This window comes from Marmota marmota, unplaced genomic scaffold, assembly GCF_001458135.2.
Source record: "Marmota marmota marmota unplaced genomic scaffold, marMar, whole genome shotgun sequence".
NCBI classification, from domain to species: Eukaryota; Metazoa; Chordata; class Mammalia; order Rodentia; family Sciuridae; genus Marmota; species Marmota marmota.
In genome coordinates this window covers 2373936-2386609 of record NW_025999898.1, presented here as the reverse complement: position 1 = coordinate 2386609, position 12674 = coordinate 2373936, and the positions used below count along the sequence as shown (strand labels likewise).

Below are 12674 nucleotides of genomic sequence, written 5' to 3'. Positions count from 1 at the left end.
GGGCAGCTCTGCCCCTCCGCGGAATTCTGGGTCTGTCCTGCCGGTGGGTCACAGGTCCGCCTACCTTGCAGGCGTGGTTGGCAGCTCTGCCCCTCTGCGGGCCGCTGGGCCTGTTCTGCTGGTGGTCACAGTTCCACCTACCTTGCAGGCACGGGGGAGGGGGCGGCTCTGCCCCTCAGCAGGCCGCTGCGCCTGTCTGCCAGTGGTCACAGTTCCGCCTACCTTGCAGGCACGGGGGAGGGGGCGGCTCTGCCCCTCAGCAGGCCGCTGCGCCTGTTCTGCCAGTGGGTCGCAGGCGAGCCTACCTTGCAGGCGTGGTTGGCAGCTCTGCCCCTCCTCGGGCCACTGGGCCTTTTCCGTAGGTGGTCACAGTTCCGTCTACCTTGCAGGCGCTGGGCTTAAGCTATTTCTAACAATATATCTTAGTATGTTTTCTGCTGCTATAACAGAATGCCACAGATTGGGTAGATTATAAGTAATAAAAGTTTATTTCATTTTCTGTCCTTGAAGCCTCAAGTCTAAGATTTATGGGTGCATCTGGTGAGGACCCTCTTGCCACATCATAACCTAATGGAAGGTATTATCTGGCAATAAAGAATGAGAGAAGGATATGAATTAATCGAAGGCAAACTTCATCCTTTTATCAGAAAATTGCTCCCATAATAGTGGATTCAATCCACTCATAAGAACAGATTCCTCATTATCTAATTATCCCTTTTTAAAAAAATGTTCTTATTTTTGCATTACAGTTATAAGTATTAGTGGGGTTCATTTTGACATATGCCTACATACATGGAATATAATTTGTTCCATTTCAATCCCCAGTACTTCCATTTTTCCTTGTCTCCTCCCTGCCCATTTTCTTCCTCTACTCCACTGGACTTACTTCTGTTTATTCATTGATTTTAATTGGTGCTTCATAGATATACATGAAGGTGGAATTGAATGTAGAATACTCATGTATTTACATAGCATAACTTGATCAATTTCATTCTGCAGTTCCTCCCTTTTCCCTTCCATCCTCTGTCACCCTTAATCCCCTTCTTTTTCCTTACTGATCTCCTTTCTGTCTTCATGGGATTCCTCAACCCTCTTCTCCCCTTGTTTCTAACTTCTGCTTGTGTGCAAAGACAATTGACCTTTGACTTTGTGAGTCTGACTTATTTCACTTAGCCTGATGTTCTCCAATTACATCCATTTACCAGCAAATGACATTATTCCATTCTCCTTTATAGCTCAGTATAAAGCCATTGTGGGTCTGGGGCTGGGGCCTGGCAGTAGCATACTTGCTTGGCATGTGTGAGGCCCTGGGTTCAATTCTCAGCACTGCATATAAATAAATAAAAAATAAAAGTCTATCAACAACTAAAAAAAATTAAAAAGCTATTGTGTATACATGCCATGCTAGGGTCCTGCCCTTCCAGTGTCGACTGTGGGGAGCTTGAGAGCATGGAGAAACCCCTCCAGAGATGGTTTCAGAAAACAGTGTCTGTTTTATTGCACAGAAAAATAGCTTTTATAGTGGGTATGTGCCAATTTACATATAACAGTAATAATAGTCCAGAAGTGATGCATAACATATCATCTTACAGGAGTCCAGACACCAAGAGTTTAGAAACTGCCATGTAGGCTTACCTTGAACCAACAGGGGAAAAACTCCTTGTCAAAGGAGCAAGGAAATGGTACTTGCCAGAGTTCTGACAGCACTCTGTCCCAAAACATAGCATTCTATGGTAGGACTTCCCTGCCGCAAAATGAGCAAGATAAACATTCCTTCAGGTAGGCCCGAGTCAGGCCCTGTAGCAATGCCACATATTCTTTATTGATTCATCTGTTAATGGGCACCTGGGATTGTTCCATAATTTGACTATTTTGAATTGCACTGCTATAAACTGTGATATGCCTGTATCGTTGTAGTATGCTGACACCTGTTAATACTTACACAATGGCAGTTAAATTTCAACATAAGTTTTCTAGGGGACATTCAAACCATAACACAATATCAAGGTCCAATTGATTTAATACTTCATAAATTAAAAGTACTCTTCTCTAAATAAAGATGCTTCCATTGGTTTAGGGTTCATTCATATCCCTCCCAATCTAGAAAAAATTAGTAATTATGGGCCTATAAGCAATATAAGCCTGAAAAACCAATTCAAATGGCATTCCACCTTTTTCAGGTTTCCAAGGGAACAGAGATAAGAAATTAACCCAAGATCATATATGCCCATACAAAAAGAGAAAAGTTTTTATTAATACTTTATTTATGCATACCTGAATACAAGAACTATAGGACCATTAGAGACCTTCAACATCATTGCCAAATTTCCAAAAGCCGTGACAAATCTATATGTCAAATAAAAACTGATTTCATTACTGCAAAATCAGCATGATGTTTATTGACTGTATCTGTCACAGGCTTTCTTTCATAGAGCTATCACCTGCTTCCCCATGCCTCAAACTTGTGGCCCCAAACACATTTAGTTCTGTGTTTCCTTTTAAAGTAGAGAAAGCAAGGTAGTTACCGACAGAAGAAAACATGCCCTACTTGTTTTTTTTTGTTTGTTTTGTGTTTTTTTTTGGCTGATTTCACTTAACATATCCTCCAATTCCATCAATTTTCCTGAAAATGACATGATTTCATTATTCTTTATGACTGAATGATATTCATAGTGTATATATACCATTTTTAAAATTCATTCATCTGTTGATGAGCACCTGGACTGATTCAGTATCTTTACAATTATGAATGCTGCTGTAATAAACATGGGTGTACAGGTACCTCTTTGGTACACTGACTTATTTCCTCTGGATATATACCCAGGATTGATATAGCTGGATTGTTTGGTAATTCTATTTTTAATTTTTTAAGGAACCTCCATACTGATTGCTATAGTGACAGAGCTAATTTACACTCCCACCAAAATTGTAAAAGGGTTCTTTTTTCTCCACATCTTTGCCTACATTTGTTATTTATTTATTAATTTTTATAATAGCCATTCTGACTATATTTCAGTCAGATGGAATCTCAGTATAGTTTTGATTTGCACTTGCCTGATGAATAAAGATTATATATCATTTAAAAATATATTTATTGGCCATCCATACTCTTCTCTTGAGAAGTATCTTTTCACACCATTTGCTCATTTCTTGATTAGATTGCTTATTCTTTTGTTAACTTTTAAAAATTATATATTCTTGATATTAATTCTTTGTCAAATGAATAGCTAGCAAAGATTTTGTTTCCTCCAATATTGTAGGTTATCTCTTCACTCTGATGATTGTTTCTCTTATTGTGCAGAAACTTTTTAATATGTGATCCTGTTTGTCAATTATTTCTTTTGTTTCCTGGGCTATTGGAATGCTATTCAAGGAAATTGTTGCTTGTAGCAATATCTATGCTTTCTTCTAGTCATTTCAAAGCTTCAGGTCTTACATTAATATATTTGATTCATTTTGGATTTATTTATTTGAGTTTATTTTTTGTACAGGATGAGAGATAGGACCCTAGTTTCAATCTTCTCCATGTGGGTATTCAGTTTTCCCAACATCATTTATTGAAGAGACTGTCTTTTCTCCAACATATTTTTGGTACTTTTGTTGAGAATCAATTAGCTAAAGATGCATGAGTTTATTTCTGTGTCCTCTATTCTATTTAATCAAACTACCTTTCTATTTGTATGTCATTGCCATTCTGTTTTTATTATTATTGCTCTGTAGTATGTTTTGAAACCAGGAATTATCATCCCTTAGTGTTGCCCTTTTGCCAAGGATTGCTTTGGCTGTTATGGGTCTTTTGTGCTTTCATATGAATTTTAGGATTGTTTTTCCTAGTTCTGTGAAGAATGTCATTGGTATTTTTATGAGGACTATATTGAATCTGTAGATCACTTTTTGTAGTATACTCATTTAAACAATATTCATTCTCCAATCCATGTACAGTGGTGTTTTTCCACATTCTAGTGTCTTTTTCAGTTATTTTCTTCAGGGCTTTGAAATTTTCATTGTAGGTTTTTTATCATCTTGGTCAAGTTTATTCCTAGGTATATTATTTATTTGTTTTTTCTCACTTATTATAAAGTGAGAGATTTTTTTTCCTAATTTGTTTCTCAGGAAGTTCATTTTTGATGTATAAAAAAGTTATTGACTTTTGTATGTTTGATTTTGTATCTGCTACTTTGTTAAATTTGTTTATCAGTTCTAAAAGCTTTTAGGGTTTAGGGTTCTCTAAATATAGAATTGCACTATCTGCAAAGAGGGAAAATCTGACTTCCTCATTTTTTTCTTTCTATCTCTTTTATTTGTTTTTCTTGCCTGATTGCTCTGGATGGAATTTCAAATACTATATTGAATAAGAGTGGACATTCTTGTATTTTTCTAGTTTTAGAGGAAATGATTTTATTTTTCTCCTTTCAGTATGATGTTAGCTATGGGCTTGTGATATATAGCCTTTATTGTATTGACATATGATATTTCTATCCCTAAAGTAATCAGAGTTTTTATCATGATGAGATACACAATTTTCTCAAAGGTCCTTTCTGAATCTATTGAGATGATTATGTGATATGTGTCTTTGGTTCTATTTGTGTGCTGTATTGCATTTATTGATTTGTGTGTGTTGAATCAGACTTACATCACTGGAATAAAACTAACTTGCTCATGCTGTATGATCTTTTAATGTGCTGTTGATTCAATTTTCAAGTATTTTATTGAGATTTTATGCACTAAGATGACAGGGTTATTGACCTATAGTTTCCTTATGAGTATATGTGTTGTGTCCTTATCATGTTATGATAGTAGAGTGATACTGGCTTTGTAGAATGAGTTTAAAAGGGTCCTTCCCTTTCTAAGTTATGAAATATTTTGAGGAGCTTTGGTAGTTGATATTATTTCTTCTTTAAAAGTCTGGTAAAATTCAGCAGTGAATCTACTCTGAGCTTATCTTTGTTGTAATACTTTTTATGACTATTTCAATCTCATTTCTTATTGATCTATTTAGCTTTTTATTTTAATTTTATCTTTTATTTTCTATTTTGGTTCATTATGGAATGTCATATGTGTCCAGAAATTTGTCCATTAGATATTTTTTAATTTGTTTTACATAAAGTTTTTTAAAATATTCCCAAATGATCCAGTGAATTTCAATGGTATCAGTTGTATATCCCCCTTCTTATCTCTTTCTATTTATTTGGGTCTTATTTTTTAATCCAGTTGGCCAGTATGTATTTTTTAATCTTATAATCTTTGGTAGATTTAGTCAAGGGCTTGTGAATTTTAGCTTTTCATAGGACCAACTCTTTGTTTCATCAATCCTTTGTATCATTCATATTGTCTCTAATTTATTTATTTTTGCCCTAATCTTTATTATTTCTGTACTCTACTGATTGGGGGTTTAGTTTGTTCTTGGCCTTGCCATGTTTAGGTTATTTATTTATGATCTCTATGGTTTTGTTGTTGTTGTTAATGCAAACACTCATAGCTCTAAATTTTCCTCTTCATACTGTTTTCATTGTATCCTGCAAGATAAGGGTATGTTATATTTCCATTTTCACTTGATTCTAGAAATTTTTAGATTTTCTTCCAGATTCTTCAATGACCCACTGTTTATTCAAAAGTGTATTATCAGCTTGGTGTGGTGGTGGACACCTATAATCCCAGATACTTGTCAGGAAGGATCACAAGTTTGAAGTTAACCTGGGCAACTTAGTGAGATACTGTCTCAAAATAAAATTAAAGATAGAGCTGGGGATGTAGCTCAGTGGTAGAGTAACCCCATACCACCAAAAAAAGTATATTGCTCAATCTCCATGTGTTCATATAATTTCTGTAGTTCCTCTTCCTCTTAATTCTAGTTTCACCAAATTATGATCTGATTAGATATAACAAATTATTTCAACTTTTTATCATTTGTGAGACTTGATTTATGGCCTAATATATGATCTATTTTGGAAAATCTGTCATGTACTTATGAAAATACGTGTTATACAGTTTTGGCGTGAAATTTCTGTGGTTGTATATTAAGTCCACCTGATATGTAGTATAATTTAACTCTGATGTTTCTTTAATGGTTTATTGTCTGGATGATCTATCACTTGCTGAGAGTGTGATATTGAAATCATCTACTATTATTGTATTTAAGCTTATCTCTTTGTTTATATTCAATTGTCTTTGTTTAACAAAACTGGAAACCCTGACATTTTGTGCATATATATTTATAATCATTATATCTTCTTGATGAATTTTTCCCTTTATAAGTCTGTAGTGATCTTCCTTGTCTCTTCTGCAAATCTTGCTAAAAGTAAATCATAAATAAATACTGCTATTTGCTTTCATATTTCATTTTCATGAAATTTCATTCTCCATCCTTCCATTTTCAGTCTGTTCATGCCCTTAATTATGACATGAGTTTCTTGTATGCAGCAGATTGTTACATCTTGTTTTTTAATCCAGTTGGCCAGTATGTATTTTTTAATTGGAGGATTCATTTACATTCAGGATTTTTGTTGAAAAGTGTGTACAGGTTTCTAAATTTTTTGTTTATCTTCTGGTAGTTTTGGATATTCTATATTTGTTTTTCTTATTCATCTTAGAAGATTGGTAGTTTTACATATTAATAATGTTTAGTTTTTCCTAATTCTCATTTGCTTATCAACTCTTTTAGTGAGATTTATTCTTTCCTGTGTTCTCATGATTGTGGTTATCATTTTTCCTCTTCTAGGTATAGAAGTCCCTTAAGTATCTTCTGCAGTGCTGGCTTCATGGCTATAAACTCCCTTTGTTTGTGATTATCATGGAAAGTGCTTATTTATCATTCAAATGTGAAGAATAACTTTGCTGAGTATACTAATATAGATTGGCATTTACTTTCTTTCAGTATACATCAGTCCATACCCTCCTGGTGATAATATTTTCCACCAAGAAATCTGCTTTTGTTCTAATAGGTTTGCCTTTACATGTGAATTTGCACTGCTCTATTGCAGCCTTTAATATTCTTTGTTCTGTACTTTTGGTTATGGAAACCAAACGATTTGCCAACCTCTATCCTCATGACTTCAGACCTGGCTCCCACACAAAATAATATACTTCTGGGGTAACTTCAAGTAACAGAAGGGAGAACTGCTGAATTACTGTATCCTCCATTCTCGTGAATGTATTGTAGTCTATGTTCCCTGCATAAGTAAAACATAAATAAACCCCTGCATAAATTTCTCAGAAACTTTTGTCAGGGATACTCCCCCAAGTTATACTGGCCACTGCCTACCCAGTCAGTGCATAGGAACGTTCATAGGGACACTAAAATGTGATTTTTCTGAGTTTTCTGACCCCAGAGCTGTTTAGTCCCTCACAATAGGACCCTACTCAAGATGGATCCTCGCCATAGCACCCTGAGGGTTTGCTGAGAGATACGGTTGAGTTCCTTCTTTAAAGCTAGCTTGCTAAGCAGACTTCAGTTCATCTATTTATTTAAACTGTTAGTCTTTAGGGTGCATCCTTCTATGCCATGCCATGACTCTTTCTCTGTAGATTTTACCTCCTTGCAGGAATCAGTGCCTTCCCCTGACCAGGGTGTCAGGCACCAGGAGCTGAGGTATTCTACCTCCTTTGCTTTGTTATTCTCTGTTGTCTCTGGAATTCATCAGGTTTAATTTTCTGTGCTATCAATTTCCAGTGTTCACTCATAGTTCCTTACTTCTGTGAGCAGTTACACAATGTTTTTCTTTGTTTTCATCCCATGGAGGAGCAAACTAGTGCTGGCTGTCTCTATTCTACCAACTTGATGTATCCCTCTGCATATTCTTATCCTCGTAATATGACATAGTATAAGATTATGACCTCACACTGCTGATCTGGACAAATGGTTGTTTTGTCTATCTTACTTCCTAGTATCAGTGCCAAAAGGAACAATTCATTTATCATGTGTAAAAACAATCACTGAATAAATATTTCTTTATTTGAGGCAGTCTTTAACTTCTGTATACACGGGTATGATTTACATCTAAGTTTCCAACATAATGAGAGATTATGCTGTGGGTGAGAAATGTAATCCATGTTCTTTGTTGGTACTAAGAGTCCACATTCCTTTTCCTTTATTGATGGTTATCTCTTTGCTCTCCTACTGCTTGGCCGAAGACACTGGATTTTTATGTTAACTTTTTCTCTGTTTTCCCACAGCTCTATCGTCTCTGTTGGAGTCTGCGCAACAGCACAGAGGAACGTATTGACTTGGATGCAGAAGAGGAGGACCTCCAAGAAACACAGAAGGATACCATTGAAATAGGTGATTTATGAGTCAAAACTGATTTCCAAGCCATAAAAACTTACTCTTGCTGGGTGTGGTGGCATGCACCTGTAATCCCAGCAGTTCAGGAAACTGAGGCAGGAGAATCATGAGTTCAAAGCCAAAGTGCCTTGCAAAAGCAAGGCACTAAGCAACTCAGTGAGACCCTGTTTCTAAATAAAATACAAAGTAGGGCTGAGGATATGGCTTAGTGGTCGAGTGCCCCTGAGTTCAATCCCTGGTACCAAAAAAAAAGTTACTCTTACAACAGCAAGACTGTGTAAAGCTTTCACTAAATGCCTTCATCAGAGCTCAGATCCCTTCCCTAGGAGGAATGCGGAAAGATGAGATGGATAAGTGTATTTTGGAAAGTTTACTATGAGGCTTGGTTGAGGTCAGGGAGGGAGGTACAGGGCCATTTCAGCTGCCTTACCCCTCAAATTTACAGTGCTCAGTGAATCAGTGCATGAGAAATTTGCCACCTTGACTTGACCATGCTTTGGGGGCATAGTCATAGGTAAGAGAAGGGCCAGGCTCTTCTGACATAGTTTGGAAACAGAACAGATGGGGGAGGAAGCTTTGTTTGATTCTAGTAACATAAAGAGAATAAAAAAATAGAGACTATTGGGATTTTATGTCTTACCATACATGACTTAAAAAATCAAATTTCTCTGGAAGCCTGAGATGATGCTTAGTTAGTGCCTAGAAGCTTTCCCTTTAAATTAATGTGTTCTTTAGCTTCAATATTGGAAGTTTTCCTCACCATATGGGTAAGATACACACATGAAGAATGGATGTATGTGGTGTGTAGAAGTAGGGGAGCTCAAGATCCGATGCTTTTGCTGGTACTGGACTGGAGTGCTCATCACTCCATGTAAAGTAGAGCACCAGATGAAGCAGAGCAAATTTTGAATCTGGCCATTAAGAATGTCATAGGATTCTAGGTCTGGAAAGGGCCATAAAGGTCTTATGATTTTTTTTATCTCACTTTACAGATACAAATTGAGGCACTGAGAGGGAGAGACTGTTAATGGTCTTGGCCCTGATACAATATGCTCTTAATCTCCAAGAACGTTTTAGTTCTGAAACCAGCATCTCTGTGGGTCTGGAGGAACATGGAGCCACAGGCAGCTGTCCATGATGCTGACATCAGGCAGTTCCTTCCTGCTTTCCTGGAGCAGCCAGGCATGAGCATGCCCCCATATTCTTGTTCTTTTTCTCTTCCTTTGTGTAGTACTGGGAATTAAAACAAGGACTTGCACCTACTAGACCATTGCTGTACAACAAAACTACACCTTAGCCCGTGAGCATGCCCTCTTTCCTCTTCTACTTTAAAACGTGTTTACCTACTGTGTGAGAATATCAGATTTTAGAAGGGCATGAATGAGGAGCCTTGAGTATCAAGAGGTGTTAATATGGAAGAAGAGATAATTTTTGCATGAGAGAAGAGATATGGAACTGATGAACTCAAGGATCCATCTAATTTTAACTCAGAGTAAGAAAGTAGACTATTGCACATCTAGTTTATGGGTCTGGGTTTGGTGATGCATACATGTAATCACAGTGATTCAAAAGGCTGGGGCAAGAGGACTGCAAATATGAGACCATCGTGGGCAATTAAATAAGATGCTGTCTCAAAATAGAAAAGAAAAAGGACTGAGTGTCACAAGCACCATTCTCTGAGAAACAGCATTATGGGGAAGATTCTAGTAACATTAAGAGAATAAAATTGCATCACCATCCCCTTATCGTCATCACCACCACCATTATCATATGATTGATAATGACATGATCATAACATTTAATTATAAATAACTTACTCATTTAATGATACATTTTGTATCCATATCCATATCATAGTTTAAGGCAGATAATGCAAACATACGTCTTCCAATTTTATAGATGAGAAAAATAAGATAGAGAGTTTCCCAAGACCACTTAACTTTATGTTAACTCAGATAACCATGTACTTATTTCTCACCTGAGCTAGTCAGTGATCCTATGTCATTGGAATGCAACAGATGGGAGAGGTACAAAAGGGTATGTCTCTTGTATGAGAGAAAAGATAGAGAGGGGGAAGAGATTTTACTTACTAATATGTACTATGTGCTGGGTTCCCTCTCATTAAATCATTAAATTAAATATCTCATTAAATTTTCATTAATACAATAAAGAAGTCAATATTTATCCACTTTTACAGATACCCAAAAGATAAGAGAAGTGAATTAACAAGGCCATGAGACTGGACTTGGTACCAATTGTGATACATTTATGTCCTAGATCACTCATTTCTAAAATTCTGTGCCTCTTTTTAAAATGTCTGAGATTTGTGAAAATGAGAAAGTGCAAAAGAGTGTTCTCTGAAGATGGTGCCAAAAATATAGTGTGTTTGATCTCATATTAGTGAGTGGAAGAGAGAGATTGTAAACTGGGTCCGTCTACTTCTGGTGCTACACCTGAGCTCAGAAGGGAATCAGTTCCCTTGGTAGGCATCCACTCTGGGTGTAAGGGGCAGTTGGATGGTTTGATTCATCAGTATTGATATGCAATATCAGATCTTAAGGCTCAAAACTATTGATCACTGCTACTTTGCATCAGGAACAGTTCAGACCTTTCTTTGCCATCCAGGTGGATCTGATGTGGAAGCTTAGAATTCACAGATGTAGCCAATTCACTCCTGTCATGCCAGCCTTGTTGCTTTCCAGTAACACAGCAGAGAGCTATGAGTTTATGTATTTCACAGATGGGTTTTCCATGTTCTTCACACCACAGTTTACCAGCCAATTGTTAACATTTCTCTCTCATAAACTATCACTTGATCTAAATCAAAATACATTTCATTTGTCTGATATGCAGTTCAGGCTAGTTGATTGTGATGATGTAGAATCCATTCAGTAACATTGTCTTGTACTTAACTTTATTTGAAAATTATATACTACTCCCATTCCTGAAAACAAGAAAATTGGGAAATTTCTTCAGAATGTAGATGCTTCATGGTATAGCATCTTCCTGGAAGCCCCTTCTCATCTCTTCTGCTTCTGTATCCAATAATTCTTTTATGCCTTTCCCTTGATACAGAAGTTCCAGAGGAGAGAAAAGGGTGCTTCAGGCGGGCCTATGACCTGTTCTGTGGGCTGGACCAGGGACCTAAGATGACCAAGGAAGAAGAGGCAGCTATGAAGATGAAGCTGACAGACACCTCTGAGAAGCCTTTGTGGAGGACAGTAGTGAACATCAACGGCATCATCCTGCTAGCTGTAGCTGTCTTTTGCCATGCATACTTTGCCTGAGTCCTATCTTCTGCTGTAGACTCACCAAGGCTGCAATCTTTACCTCCATTCAGTCTCATTCTGTGGCATTGAAGGGAAACCAGATAGTTGTAAAATTTGCCCAGTTGGATAAACATGTATATGTGTAATTAATTATAGGATAGCTGAAGGAAAAATCATTATTTTGCCATTAACTTATATATTGAAGCCAATGTAATACTTTCACCTGTACATATTAGGTGAAAGGAAAGAAGGAAAGTTGGTTCAGTCATATTCATAAAAATCAGACCAAGAAACAGAAGTCCTATGGTGTCTGATGCAAGTCTGTCTCAAGTAGAATCAGTTTGTCCACATTGTTTGTGATCAATTAATACTATTTTTAGAGTTTTAATGTCTCTATTCCAACCATATCTGAACTCCTCATCTTTTTTTTTAAAAAAAGAAAACATTGCTCATCATATCCTTCTCAAGTTTTTCCTACTATAAGAAATATTAATCTGAAACACCAATGAACACACAAAAGCTGGGAATGGAAATTTGATGGAGTCTTGTCCTGGGTATTTGCTCTGTGAAGCAAAAGCCTTAGAAAAGTAGTATTAGCCCACTAGGGAGGGCCAAGGTTCAAATCAGTTAGAAAATAGATAATCTTGAGTCCCTGGAATTTTCTTGTCTTCTTGAAGATTCCCATTGTGTGTTCCTCATGTTTGGTACTTCACTCATTTTGACATTCAATGTTCCTAGAATGTCTTAGCCACTCAATAAATTTTTGGACTAAATGAATGACAGCAGCCTTTATTTACAGACACTTTGTCTAGTTCTTGGTTAACCATAGGTTTTGGTTCTCATAGGTTGAATTGTGTGAAGTTTGGCTCTGAAATAAATATATTAAATAGGGCAAAGTGGCATCTCTCAAAGTGTTGCTGATATTGGAACCATCAGAGTCACACATTGACTTATTTTATCAGTACATAGATATCTGCTCAATCCAGGGCACTTAAGAGAAAGAAGCTCATAAAGTTGTCCTTGGCTTAAAAGAAACTGTCCCATTAGTTGGGTAGACATACAAATAATATGAAAAAGCAAGGAAAAAAACACCCAAACAGCCCATAATGATTCAACAACTGACT

General features: G+C 36.7%; 1 protein-coding gene across 1 annotated transcript in view; it reads left to right on the top strand.

Moving 5' to 3' along the window:
- LOC107158503 (sodium/glucose cotransporter 1-like) overlaps nucleotides 1-12452 on the top strand; it is an 82727-nt gene extending 70275 nt beyond the window's left edge. The window contains exons 15-16 of the mRNA XM_015504951.2: nucleotides 8173-8278; nucleotides 11357-12452. Of these exons, the coding sequence (XP_015360437.2) occupies nucleotides 8173-8278; nucleotides 11357-11568 (318 nt within the window). The 3' untranslated portion in view covers nucleotides 11569-12452. The remainder of the gene's footprint in view (nucleotides 1-8172; nucleotides 8279-11356) is intronic.
- The last annotated feature ends 222 nt before the right edge of the window (nucleotides 12453-12674 follow it).